General features: G+C 37.5%; 1 protein-coding gene across 1 annotated transcript in view; it reads left to right on the top strand.

Moving 5' to 3' along the window:
* AATF (apoptosis antagonizing transcription factor) overlaps positions 1-14,635 on the top strand; it is a 115,962-nt gene that overhangs the window by 66,367 nt on the left and 34,960 nt on the right. The window contains exons 9-10 of the mRNA XM_002827307.6: positions 5,884-5,951; positions 7,820-7,900. Of these exons, the coding sequence (XP_002827353.3) occupies positions 5,884-5,951; positions 7,820-7,900 (149 nt within the window). The remainder of the gene's footprint in view (positions 1-5,883; positions 5,952-7,819; positions 7,901-14,635) is intronic.

Below are 14,635 nucleotides of genomic sequence, written 5' to 3'. Positions count from 1 at the left end.
AACAAAAAGACAAATAGCCTCATTTTAAAATGGGCAAAGGGTCTGAATAGACATTTCTCCAGTGAAGATATACAAATGGCCGGTAAGCACAGGAAGATGCTCTGCATCATTAGCCATTAGGGAAATGCAAATCAAAGCTGCAATGAGAATGTATCTTACCTGCTAGGATGGCTGTCAGTCAGTGTTTACGTTATTATTACTAAGTAAATGTTGTTCTCAAGTGTCTTAGTCTGTTCTGCATTGCTATGAAGGAATACCTGAGAATGGGTAATTTTTGAGGAAAAAAGGTTTCTTTGGTTCACTCTTCTGCTGGGAAGATTGGGCTTCTAGTGGAAGCCTCAGGCTGCTTCTGTTCATGAAGGAAGGCGGAGGGGAGCTGGCATGTGCAGAGATCACATGGCAAGAGAGGAGGCTAGAGGACTGAGGCATGCCAGGCTCTTTTCAACAGCCAGGCTCCCAGGCTCTAATAGAGCAGGAACTCACTCCCCACAACCAAGGGAGGACTTCCATCTATGCATGAGGGATCTACCTCCATGGCCCAGACACTTTCCATTAGGCCCCTCCAACATTGAGAGCAAATTTCGGAATGAGGTTTGGAGGGGACAAACATCCCAACTATAGGAACAAGCGCTATATTATGATTACATTTTTCTTACAAATTTGTTTTTTCCTAGAGCTAATAATGCCTGTTTTTAAAAGATTTGCTTAGTTTTCTGTGTAACTATTGCTGTTTTTCCCTATATACTCCACATGCCTTGAATATATAGAATAACCTATCCTTTAGCACCTCCCTTCTACTTTTCCCCCTTGGAAACCTCATCCTAGAGCTCTCTGGACTCTTCTGGCGTGGCTGCACACCAGGCCTGCTGGCTGTATTCCTGGGACTTGCCTTTGCTTGTTCCCTAAGTTAGACCTCTGTTTTCTAATATCTTATGTCTTGATTTTTGTATACTCATTTACTGAAGTACATCTTCCTGTGAAAGAGTACACAGAAAGTAAATTGTTGAGTCCTTACGTGTATGAAAAATGCATTTATGTAACTCTCATTATACTTGGTTAATAATTTGGCTGAGGAGGCAGAGGCTGCAATGCGCTGAGATTGTACCACTGCACTCCAGCCTGGGTGACAGAGCAAGACTGTCTTAATAATAATAATAATAATAATAATAATAATAGTAATAATAATAATAATGCTGTATATGGAATTTGAGTCTGGAAGTTATTTTCTATAGAATTTTGAAGGTACCTTGCTGTCCTCTGCTATCTGCTCTTGCTATTGAGATGTCTTTTCCCATTCAGATTTCCATTCTTTAATATGTAGGGTGACTGTATAATTTATTATCAAAACTGGTACTTGTAAGGTGCTAGCCTGACAGAATATTAGGACAACAGGTGTAAACCAGGACTTTCTTGGTAAACTGGGACATATCACCTCTTTATATGTAACCTGTTTTTTCTTTAACTGCTTAGGATCTTCTCTTTACCTCTGGTGTTCTACATTTCATGATGATGTGTCTTGACAAAGGCCCTTTTTTATTCATTGCACTAGGTCTTTGCAGTTGTATTCCTGTTCTTTCTTTGATTTGGGAAAATTTTCAGTATTCCTTCAAACATTTTCTCTCAGCCTTTGTTAGTTAGATGTTTGACTTTCTGGATTATCCTCTAAATTTTTGTCTGTCTTGCAAATAAGCAAGGGGATATTATCTTTTTGCCTTTTGGCTTTCTTTTTGTTTTGTATCAGAGATTTTCATTCATTTAAGTTCTTCTGTTGGATTTTTAAAAATTTTCTGTTTAGTGTTTAATTTCTCATTTTAGTCTTTTTCACAGCATCCTGCTCTTATCAAAATATACCCTCTCTCACTCCTGGAATATTCATTGTAAGTTTTGGGGTTTTTTTTCTCCTTTTTAAGCATTTATTTTGTTCTCTGCATTGCTTCCTTGAGTCTCTTTTCTATTTGTTTGGTTTCTGCATGAGGAGTCCCTCAGATGCAGGCGATCCTTAACTGTCTGTTCATATTTAAGAGTAAAGCATTAAAGTTTATTATTCGGAATCTCTGAAACCTGGGAAGAGCTTTTTGGCTTCTTTAAATATAATTATGCTGTGAACTGACCTCTTTGTTAGAGTAGCCTTGGATGTCAGAATTTGTATTTGTTTGCTTTGTTTTCTATATATCTATTTGTTTGTGCTGCTATAGTAAAATACCACAGACTGGGTAATTTTAAAAGAACAGAAATTTATTTCTCACAGTTCTGGAGGTTGTAAAGTCCAAGAACAAGAAGCTGGCAGTTTCTGTTGTCTGGAGAGGGCTGTTCTCTGCTTCCAAGATGGTGCCTTGATGCTGAATTCTTCTGAGGGAATTCACATGGCAGAAGGTGGAAGGCAAAAGGGACAGACTCCCTCCATCATGCCCTTTTAGAGGGACGCCTAATCCCATCCACGAGGGCAGAGCCTGCGTGACTCAGTCACCTCCCAAAGGCCATTCCTTCCAATATTGTTGCATTGGGGATTAAGTGTTCAACATATGGATTTTGGGAGACACATGCAGAAGACCATAGCAACTTTGATATCTAATTTTGGGGGTGGGAGGGCAGACACCATTCAGTTTCTTCCAGAAAAGGCTCCTCTGCTTTCCTGCCTAGGAAATTATAGAATGGGCTGTTAGCTTTCTACAAATAAGGTGGCAGAAAGGGAGAGGTTTCAGAGATTAACATAGAACTTTTCCCTTGTACCTCATTCCAGCCTTCTTTGCCTGGTATCCTCTATTCTGGAGCTTCTGTGGTTCAATTTTTCCAAAGAATAAATTTCTTTTCTCTCACGAGAGGGGGTGAGTGGTAGAAGTGGTTAGTCACTTGGCTGTGTGGGATAATGGAGAAGGCCCAAGTGGTTCTGCTCCTTCTCTTTTTCCCACCTTGCGGGGTAACTGCCAGAGAGCTGATCCTCACAGGAATTCTGCAGCCTAATACAATTAGCTTCATCTTCACCTTTATTCACTCTGGGCGTTTGGGTGATAACTTCTCCATCTCCTTACTGTCTTGGAAAAATTTATGAAAATACGCACGCATTAGTGGTCCCTTTCTCTTTTTTCTTATAAGTTAATATTTTATTCTTCAGCTGTCTCTTAGAGGGGTTGAGAAGAGATAAACTAATGTGTTCAATCAGCCATTTTTAACTGTTTCTAGCATGCATTTTTTCTAATGAAAGTATTATAAATGTTGATTAGATGCTTAATAGTACTATTAGTCCTGTTCCTCATGTATATTGGTATGGGTTAAATAGGTTTCTGTGGCCGACCTGAAAATCTAACTGTATCTATGATTTTCCCCTAGAACTAGAGGTATAATCAAGCCTTTCTGAATTGATTATCTGGAGGAATTTTAACAGACTAGAGCAAAAACATTTTATCTCTCTCTCTCTCCATTTTCCAAATCACATAGAAAATTACTACAAATACTATATCATCATTGTTGAAATAAAAAGCTCTAATAATTGTAACAGAAACTTGAATTTTAGTAGAAACGTTTATTTGTAAAGTTAAAGCTATACAAATTAAAATTAGAAGTAAAATTGAATTCTTCAGCCAATATCCTCAAATCTCTTTTTTTTTTTTAGCGACTGTTTTGAAAGCAATTTTCTAATTAAATTTAAACCCAGTGATAGTGGTAGCTTTGGGAAAATAGTAATAACCACGGGAATCATTTGTTTAACTGTATTTTTTGTTGTTGTTGCTTTCTTTTTCTTACCGTGAACACAACAGAATCTTCTGAAATATTGGACTGAATAAACTAGACCTAGCTAGATAGACCAATAAAACAATCTTCCAAGTCATGAATGAGTAAAGATAGTCATGCAAAGCGCTTGTGTGCGAAAATGCAGCTCAGAATATGTATAGTACACAAAGTGCTTGAAAGTAAATGCTGCACCAACTTGATGTGGGAATTGCAGAGACCACTGCAGTGGGGAGCTCCAATTTCCAGCCTTTGGCAAGGGCATATTCTTCCCGAGGATCGCCCTGTTGTGCTGGGGCAGCCTTCCATGAGCACTTGCTCCCCGGTGACCCTGACTGCCCAGTCTCAAGGGATCTGAGAAAATTAGGAAAACCAGGAATGGTTGTTGTAATCTTTTGTATGGCTGGAACGAGGTAAGGGCAATGAAATGCAGTTATTCCATTATTTTCCTTCCTTTTTATTTTTCTTTCTCTTTTATTTCTTCTTCTTTATTATTATTAACCACTCCCCCTCACTCCCCCTACTCCTTGCTTTTGGCAGAATATTGACTAGGAACCAGAAGCCCATTTCTGCTTAGCCTTAAGGGCAGCTGTTTACACAGCAGCAGTGTTACATAGGTTTACTGTGTCGTATGTCTGTGTAACACCGGATTTGGATCTTGTATTTAGCTGCCAGAAGTGACTGTGATGAAGAGAGATAAACTGATAGATTGGCTGCCAGAAAGATGTTGGGAATCAATCAGATACACAGGGTAGAGAAATAGCTTGCTGTTTTCTAGTGATAATAAAACCAGCGGCTTCTGGTCCCTGCATTCTTAAACATAATTGCTGTAGTAATAATGTCCAAAATAAGCAAATGAAAAAACATCATGGGAGGTTTTCTAATTGCAATTGAGATATCCTTTTCCCTTTTGCAATAAAGATTCATCTTTTGGAAGTGAATATTTTTTATAAATTTGTTTTACTTCTTCCAGTGCCTACTTACATAAACATATGAAATTAGAAAGAGATCTGCTTTCAGAGGAATTTATTTCTCTTTCTTCATTTGAACCACTGAAGCCCACAGGCTTCAGCTATTTGATTTGATGAAATATCTCTATTGCCACCATGCCTCACCTACAAAATCATTGCTAATTTTTATGAAGAAACAAGTTTTAAGGCCAAACCTGGATTATTGACAGATGATTAGCAGAACTAGTTTTTCTTAGCGTCTTCTCTTAAATTTCTCTCAGAAGATTTTTGGAATTTTAATCTCTGTTTCTCTTTCTCTGCATACAGCACTTGTAGTTCTATTATCGTAATTTAGGGTTTTTCTCCCTTAGTGTTTAACTTTTAAAACCATTGCTTCTCTTCGCCCAGGACTTTAAGATTCAGTGCAGATTCTTAAGTCTGTACGAAAGGTACAGATGTAGATTTCAACTGGGTGCACAGGAGTCAGGCTTAAAATGACAGTAAGAGAGTCATTTAGAATAACTCCCATGGAGTTAATTGTATGGGATGAGAGACTAATCCCCTGTGGTATATTTGCAGTATACAAATGACTTTCTTTAGGTTCCCTCTTAAAATTTGTGTGGCTATGAATGTGTTGGTATCATGTGTGGCTAAATCACTTAATAGCAAGCATGGTAGAGTAGCAGCTATGGAAAACAAGAGGATGATGCCCACACTTTTAATTACATACAGTAAAGGCTTTTTGCCTGAGGAAGACCTTCCTGACTGTTGGAGGTTATAGTTCAGAAGTTAACCTTGCACCATTATCCTGTTGGTGAGAAGCTGATGCATTTCCCTTTTTGCCACACAGCCCTTCCCACCTGACCTTTTAAAGATTCTCCATTGATATCAATGGAGTGGACAAAAGTAATCATAGAAATAATGAAGGGAATGTTGCACACTCATTGATCTGTTTGAAATGAACTGTAGTACAATAAGTCTTCCAAATGGACTTCTGTTCTCAGCTACTGCTATAGCCACCTTTTTAAAGATATATAACTATGAAAGGGTTAATGGGAATTCAGTAATGCTCTTGCCACTGGGTTGTCCCTTATTGATTGTAGTTTTAGAGCTGTCACTATGCCATTCAGAATTCCTTCTCTGCCCTTTTAAAGTCAGTTGTACTGGAAGATGATAAATAAATTCGTTGCTTTCCTTTTTCCCCTAGCTCCTTCGAGAACTCATAGAACGGAAGACCAGCTCCTTGGATCCCAACGATCAGGTGGCCATGGGAAGGTAATCTAGATACAGCTTTCTGTTCATGCAAGCAGCCTATGTAATAGTTTCTCCCCTTGAGTCCCTTTAATTCTACCTGCAAAGCAATGATTGGTCCTATAATTATTGAAGTTAAGCAAGATAAGAGCTAGAAAGAAAATGTGACTAGTTGTTTATCCTACATTGCCTAAAGTGCAATTTGTAAGGAAATTATAAAATACCTGTGTGTTTGTTTTTAGAGTTTGTTTTCCAAAGTCTTTCTTATGCTCTTTGCTCCCTGGTTTGCATTGTGATTGTATCCATATCAATCTGTTGACCAGTGGATAGAAAGCAGCCACCCAAATGTGAGCTCTCAGCTGTCAGAACATGGCACTGCGCACAACAGGTTCCTTGCTCTCAGTCGAATCTGCTTTGTTAGAGTCTGCCCTAATTTAGACCTCCACCCCTTCAGTAAAAGCTTCAGCACAATTAGAAGTGGAACGTGGCAGCATTACCCAGATGTCAGGGCAGAATGTAAAGTAGTGAAGGAAGGCCCTTGTGTGTATGCTTCATCCTGTGGTTGGAAAATAAAAAGGGCATTTAGAGTGCTACCTAATGAATAGTGTACATTTAAATAGCCATGAGCCATAATTTGCAAAAGCATGAAAGGAAACAAAAGCCGCAAGTGCCAGAATAGGATTCTAGGCAGAGCAGCCATTCGAGAAAGCAGTGAAAAATTTGTATTGATGAAATAATTTTATTTGAGTAAAATATTATTTGAATTTTAGGGTGGGATGTTGATATTTCGTTTATCTCTGGAATGTTATAGAGAGCTGTTGGCTATAAATTTAATGTGATAGAGCAAATTGCATTTAAGTGGTGATTATATTGTACATTTATCTGACTTTACAATAAAATAGATTATGGTAATTAAGATTATATTAAGATTACAGTAATTGGATTTCCCTAGATTTTTTTTTCTGGTGTTGAATTTTCGTTGTATAAATCAGGTAGGATGACTAGCTGCTGCTGCTGTTTCTCCTTCTTTTTCTTTTTTTCACTTTAGTTCATATGAGCAATTTATGAAGATTTTCTTAGCCTAGTATCCCTTATTGAAAAATTAATTCCTTCTTATTTAAAATGACTGCAGAATATGTGAATCTTGTTTGGATTCTGATCCAAACAAGCCAACTGTAAAATTGAGACATTCCAGGAAATGTGAAGACTGACTGAATATTTGATAATAAAGAATTATTGTTGACTTTTTTTTTTAGATGTAGTAATGGTATTGAGATTATATTGAGGGGAGAAGAGTCCTTATCTCTTCTCTTGTATAGCAACACATACTGAAATATTTATAGATGAAATGAAAATTAACAATTTAAAACAATTAAACAATTTAAACAATTTAAAACAATGAAAAACTAGTATCAGTAGTGGATAATTATTTAAAAATTAGCAAAAATTGGAAAGCACAAGAAAAAGCACTGGAGGATTACCAAAGGGAAAGTTAGATTTTAAAAATTCATGCATTCAAACCCACCAGCAGTTGCAACCTTAGTAACAGAACATGCTGCATAGCTAAAACATTAAAAGAAAACCCAAGCAGCTCTACTAAATGTGATGGGTTTGCCTGCAGACTGGTAGATTTCGTGTTTGTCACAGCAACTCCAAATACTAAGGAGCATTGTGAACCAAATTTGCTGTAGAATTTCCCAGCTGCCGTTTGTTTTTTACCATTGCACAAATCCTGTTCAAGTGATTAGTCAGTTTGGCCCCAAACTAGCTTGAGGAATTTGATGTAGGTTGATGATTTCTTTCTGCAGGGTTGTTAGAATAATTCCAATTTGTCAATATGTATAACTATTTCTGTTAGTGATGATGCATAACATTGCTTGTGAATTTTCCAGGCAGTGGCTTGCAATCCAGAAGTTACGAAGCAAAATCCACAAAAAAGTAGATAGGAAAGCCAGCAAAGGCAGGAAACTTCGGTGAGTTACTTTTCGGGAAAAATGTCAACATATATTGTATATGTATCTCTTCTCTTGCATTCTGGCTGTTATGTCATTTTTCTTTTTCTTCTGATGATTCTGTTTTTAAGGATCAGAAAAATAAACAATAGTTGAAGGTTTATTGCAACTCAGTTTTTCTTATTCTAAAATGGAAATACAGTTTCATTGACTTTTGTGCTACTGTTTGTTGTGAATAGATGGGTGAAATAATATATGCATTCCCTTGAAAGAGGAAAAATAAGAAAACAAAAGTAAGATAGTTGAAATTATATTAACTTTAACAATTAATTTCTATAGAATAATATAAAAATGTTATGGCCAGGCATGGTGGCTCACGCCTGTAATCCCAGCACTTTGGGAGGCCGAGGTGGGCAGATCACTTGAGGTCAAGAGATCAAGACCATCCTGGCCAACATGGTGAAACCCCATCTCTACTAAAAATACAAAAATTAGCCAGGTGTGGTGGTGGGTGCCTATAGTCCCAGCTACTCAAGAGGCTGAGGCAGTAGAATCACTTGAACCCGGGAGGCAGAGCCAAGATCATGCCACTGCACTCCAGCCTGGGTGACAGAGCGAGACTCCATCTAAAAAAATAACAATAATAATAATAAATATAAAAATGTTATTGTCTTATTGGTCCATTTTTATGATGCCATATGTGCACACAGTATGCTGAAAAGATATAAGTGAAGGACTACAGGAAATGTTAACGAAGTTATTAAATGAGAAGAGAAATAAAATGTTTATGAGAAAATAGAGCAATTTCTGACTTTAGGAAAACCCTCCCCTGTGAGCTCTTTAAGGAGTTTTATAAGGGTACAGATAAAAGAAACTGACCTCGCTATACTTTTAGACTTGGTAACTGTCGTGTGTGTGTGTGTGTGTGTGTGTGTGTGTGTGTGTGAGAGAGAGAGAGAGAGAAACACAGTGTCATCACACAAAGTCTCAGTGTCAAACTACCTGTAATTCAGGTGCACACTGAGAGAAAATCTTAAACTTGTGTTAGGATAGTTTTAGGCAGGTAGTTAACCACATCCTTATTAGAACCTGCCTATCATTAAATTCCCTTTCGACAAATGTGGGTCTATCTGATTTTTAAAGATCTTTAGATTTCTCAATTACTTTAATGAACTTTTTAGTGTTTAACACAACTCATCAGGAAATGCTGATTTTTCTTTAACTTTGCAGAAGTACACAGTATCAACAGCTTTGCAAAGTATCATCCTTTGATTTAGGGTCGCTTTTTTAAAATCTCAGGTTAAATTGTTATAATTTGCTTACCTCTTTTTATACCTTGAAATTTCCGAATCTTCATAGTTCTCTAGGTTCATTTTCAGAGGTGAAGAGCATGGACTTAAGACCCAGACTGCCTGAGTTTGAATCTCAGCTTTGACATTGATTAGTAGTTACTTTGGGCAAGACCCTTAAACTCTGTGCTAGTTTCTTCATCTGTAAAATGGATATGATAATATATCAGCCTTGAATGGTTGCTGTGACGATTAAATGAATAGGGTATGTATGGCTCTTAGAATAGTGCCAGGTACATAGTAAGCACTTATAAGTGTTTGTTGCCATTATTACTGTCATTATTATTGCTATCAGTATTCCAAGGTTAGGTCAGTCTCTTTTCCTAGTGTTCATTTATTTGTTTACTGACACGTCTCTTCCGTACCTGTCTCACCCCAGCCCCCTTCAAGGATTTAAAGAAAAAAATGTTACTAATAGTACTTCATAGGTGACTAGGCTGAATGATTATCTTATTTTTTATTTTTGGGATCAAATTTTTCTCCAATACTATACTTTTAAAATTGTAATTTTATGAGGACATAAATGTTCTCTAGAAGGAAGAGCTTAGGATTTCAAATCACAAGACTTGCGTTCAAACCCTGACTCTGTCTGGTGATATGATTTTGGTTGTTCTTTATTCTCTGGACCTCACTTTTCTCATTTACTAAGTGGAGGTAATAATCCCTGCTTTGGAGATTTGGTATGAGAATTAAATGAAATCATGTGTAAATATCTGGTACATAGTAGGCATTCAAAAATGTTTGATATATCAGTTTGAAAGGAAAAAACCAGGATTTTGTTTTAATGGCAACTGCTTTTTATATTAATGAATTCAACTAGCTTCATTAAACTGTTCATTACAGGTATGTGTCAATGCAATTAGATACCTTTGCTTTTGCAGCGTTTTGATAGCAGTGGAGACCCCCACATTCTCATATCCAGAGGCACTAAAATCTTATTCTGGCAAGAGGCATTCTTTTTAAACAGGGTTAAACATGAAAACATAATAAGTGGTTTTAGTGTCCTTCACCTTCTAAGAAGATGGTCATTAGGTGGTAGTTAAGACCCAGTCTGCCCTCAGGGAGCATACACAGTCATCTGTGCTATCTGTGGAGGATTGGTTCCAGGATGCACAAACAGTCGCACACCCCCACCCCTGCAGATACCAAAATCCACAATGCTCAAGTTCCTTATATAAAATGGCATAGTATTTGCATATAACCTACGCACATCCTCCCTATACTTTAAATCATCTCTAGATTACTTATAATACCTAGTTCAATATGAACGCCATGTAAATAATTGTTACACTACACTGTTTAGAATAATAACAAGAAAAAAAATTGGGACATATTCAATATAGACACAATCATTTATGTCTTAAGTATTTTTTATCCATGGTTGATTAAATCTGTGAATGCTGAACCCACAGCATCAGAGAGCCAACTAGTCTGGAGAGGATGGCAGACCCTAGCCGACTGAGGTGCTGTGTGGGAGGTGTAGCAGTAGAAATAATCCTGCTCCACCCTTGAGGGATGCAGACTGCTCAGGAAGACTTGCACAAGACAACCTCCTCACTGAGCCTTGAGAGATTAGTAGGCGTTTGCCCAGTGAAAGGCAAAGAGAATGTGTGCAAAAAGGTTTGTAAGCTTGAGAGAGTCTGGGGCCCATTTTGGGAACTGTAATTAATTTGTTTTGGCAGAGACTTTTGTAGCAAACTGGAATTTGAACTAATTGGTCTGATTCCAGAGCCTGTTCTTTTAACCTCTGGCTGTTGAGTTCTTTCACTGGCAGGACCAACTGGCCTATACCAGCACCAAAAGTGAATGAGAGAATGGCAGGAGATAAGGCTTACATGCATGGGTGAGTGCTAGATCATGGCCACGTTAAGAATTTTGGACTTTATTCTGTAGACTGTAGTGAGTCATTGAAAGATTTTAGGCAGAGGAATATTGTCATCACATTCACATTTTAGGAAGATAATTGGCTGGGCGCAGTGGCTCACGCCTGTAATCCCAGCACTTTGGGAGGCTGAGGCAGGTGGATGGCTTGAGGTCAGGAGTTTGAGACCAGCCTGGCCAACATGGTGAAACCCCATCTCTACTAAAAATACAAAAATTAGCCAGGTATGGTAGCGTGTGCCTGTAGTCCCAGCTACTCGGGAGGCTGAGGCAGGAGAATCGTTTGAACCAGAGAGGCAGAGGTTTCAGTGAGCGGAGATCATGCCACTGCACTCCAGCCTGAGTCACAGAGCGAGACCCTGTCTCAAAAAAAAAAAGATAATTGGAGATTTTCTATAAAGGACTAGAAAGTTATGAGAGCAAGTCCTGGAAGGAATAGGAGATGACGGATTGAGAGACATTTATACAGGTGAGTAGTTCTTACTTAAGAGTGGCCACACATGAAGAGGTAAAGGAAAGTGAGAAGGTTGGAATGACTCCCAGAGTTTCAGGGAACTAGATAGGTCTTGGTAGTAATCACTGATATGTATAAGAGAGAGGCTGCAAGGAGAACATCTTTTTTGTTGTTGTTTTTTGAGAGAGGGAGTGGATTCAGTTTCTGAATATGTTGAAGTTTGACACAACCTTCAGAAATCCAAGTTGAGATATTTTTCAGTCGCGAGGAGGATGTGGGTATTTATTAGTTGATAGTTTGGCAACAGCTTAATTGCTGTTTACCCAGGGAGGGTACGGTGTGACAAGAGTACAGAGTGACAAGAGTAGAATCCTGAAGAATGTCAACATACGTGAGACAGGGTAAGAGGAGCCCATAAGAATGCTGAGGAACAGTGGCCATTGAGGGAGGAGGGCAGGAGGAGGTTACGACAGCGGTGTGAATACAGGACAGTGTTTAGTAAGGGGTCAGGAGCACCTGGTGCCTCAGAGAAATCACAAAGGGCAGCATCATTTCTTCACATTAAATGCCTTTGGTTACTGAAGAATTCCAGAAACCGCAAACTAAAACTTTCCGTACTTGAAAGGCCTCTAGAATTTCTGTGTAAACTTTTACTATCTTGATTGGTTTGTTTCATAAAAGCCTTTTGGAATCCAGTTGTAAAGGGAATGAGAGAAATAGAAAACCACCACTAGGGAAACCCCACAGTAATAATTTTTGCAGGCAAGGTCCACAATAGATGCTAAAATCAATGGGCAGAAATTTGAGGAGAAACTGTATTTATTTGGTCTCTAAGTATCTCCTCCAAGATATTTGTCCATTACAAAGAGAAACATAGTGGCTTTGCAGTAATCTAGCAGATGCCACCTTAACCAAGTGTTCAAGATGAACAGCACCAGTAAAAAGACATATCTACACCCCTGTGTCTTCAGTAGAAAGATACAACATCATTTCTGTGGTATTCTTGCAAAAAAATGCCTAACCTTAATCTCATCATAAAACAACATACAAATCCACATTGTGAGACACTCTACCAAATAAATGACCAGTACTCATCAAGTGTCAAAGTAATGGTAAAACAAGGACTAAGGAACTGTCACAGATTGCAGGACACTAAGGAGACATCACAGCAAGGTGTAATGTGGGGTCTTAGAGGCCTAAAATTATTACAGAACAAAAAGTTTTTAATGTAAGTTCATGTGTGTTGAATTGGTTTTGGTTTTGTCATCTATACTCACCTGGCTCATCTTGAGACCACAAATGTGAGGATCTGGTCAGAATCAGAGAGTAGTCTTTACTCATAGCAATAGCATAACAACTAACATCTCCAGAAATCCCAGGTCAGGCACTGCTAAGCAGTTTACATGCAGAGGCAGAAAGAGCATAAGCTCTGGAGCCAAACTGCCTAGGTTTGAAAGCTGACTTTTCCATTTCCTGGCTTGAGACTTTGGACAAATTACTTTACATCTTTGTGCTTCAATTTCCTCATCTGTGAAAGGAGTATAATCATAGAAGTGATAATTTCATAGGGTTGTAATGCAGATTAAATGAGCTAATTCATGTGAAGTAATATCCCCAGTGTTACATAGTTAGTAAGTAGCAAACTGGAATTTGAACTAATTGGTCTGATTCCAGAGCCTGTTATTCTAATCTCTGGATCTTGAGTTGTTTCACTGGCAGGACCAACCCTGTACAGGCACCAGAATGACATCTTGGCAACCTTAGCATCCTTTCCTAAGGGGTTAAACCAAGTGGCCCCCCAGGCTAGATGAGAATATTATAAACAACTTAATTGAGTTAGACTTCAAGAACAGACGGTGTATGCCAGCTGTCATCACTGATACTAGGTCCCACCATTGAGCAATTTTTGCTCCTTGTTTGTGATAGGGTTGTATATGTAAGACTTCCAGAAATGTTGTAGCAAAGATTAACATTACCTTCTGGAAACAGTTTAAATAATAACACTTCATTAGTTATAAATGATACAGCCTGGTCAGACTTGCTAATTGGATGCTAGAAAATAACGTTTTTTAAAAAAACAAATATTTTGGTTTTTGGAAATACAGTAATTTTAATTATTGATTGTCAGTATTCTACTCAGCATTACATATAAGTGGATTTAGTTATGATTTAATCAGAAATCATAATGTAGATGGATCAAACTCCCAAGCCTTTAATAATATGACGTCTTACTGTGTTGGTCTGTTCTTCCACAACAAAATATTTATCTTTTCTTAGTATGGTTGGTAAAAGGTGATTTAATATTAAAACATACACCCATTTTCAGTGGCACTGAGATTAGATGCTAAGTACAGATTACTAAATGGTCTTTAATCTGATTTTTTCCTAAAGCCTGTATTTTATCATGTAGTTAATAGTTATTAACCATATTGTATTAAATGTAAAGATATTCTACAGAGCAGTACCATCTAATAAAAATATTAATATGTATTATATATGCAATTTTAAATGTTCTAGTAGCCACATTGAAAAAGTAAAAAGAAAAAGGTGAACTTAATTTTAGTAACATTTCATTTAACCCAATATATACAAATATTATTTCAACAATTTACTATTTTAAGAATTATTAGTGATATGTATTTTTTTTTGTCCCAAGTCTTCAAAATCTGGTTTGTATATTATACTTAATTACAGTACATCTCAATTCAGACTAGCCCCATTTCAAATGCACAGTAGCCACGTGTGGTTAGTAGCTACTATATTGCATAACACAACTGTAGGGTACAGTTCATAGTCTTTGTCCAGAAAGTGAATTAAAGCCGTCTGTGGACACAGCCAAGAATAGTAATCATACTTTCAGATGGACACTGAAGTTTAGTGAGGCCTAAAGACATTAAAAGATATATTTAATTAACAGTATTTTTGGTTTATATTTAAATAAAAGGTTATATAAATATTTATGCTCATACATTGACATAACTTTTGGGAAGGCATTTTAATTCAGTCAAGTTTACATATACATACCTTTCAACTCAGACATTTCACATCTAAGAGTTATGTATTGGCCAGGCT

This window comes from Pongo abelii, chromosome 19 (assembly GCF_028885655.2).
Source record: "Pongo abelii isolate AG06213 chromosome 19, NHGRI_mPonAbe1-v2.0_pri, whole genome shotgun sequence".
Classification (NCBI taxonomy): domain Eukaryota; kingdom Metazoa; phylum Chordata; class Mammalia; order Primates; family Hominidae; genus Pongo; species Pongo abelii.
The sequence above is the reverse complement of the archived record's forward strand: the minus strand, read 5'-3'. Positions and strand labels throughout refer to the sequence as shown.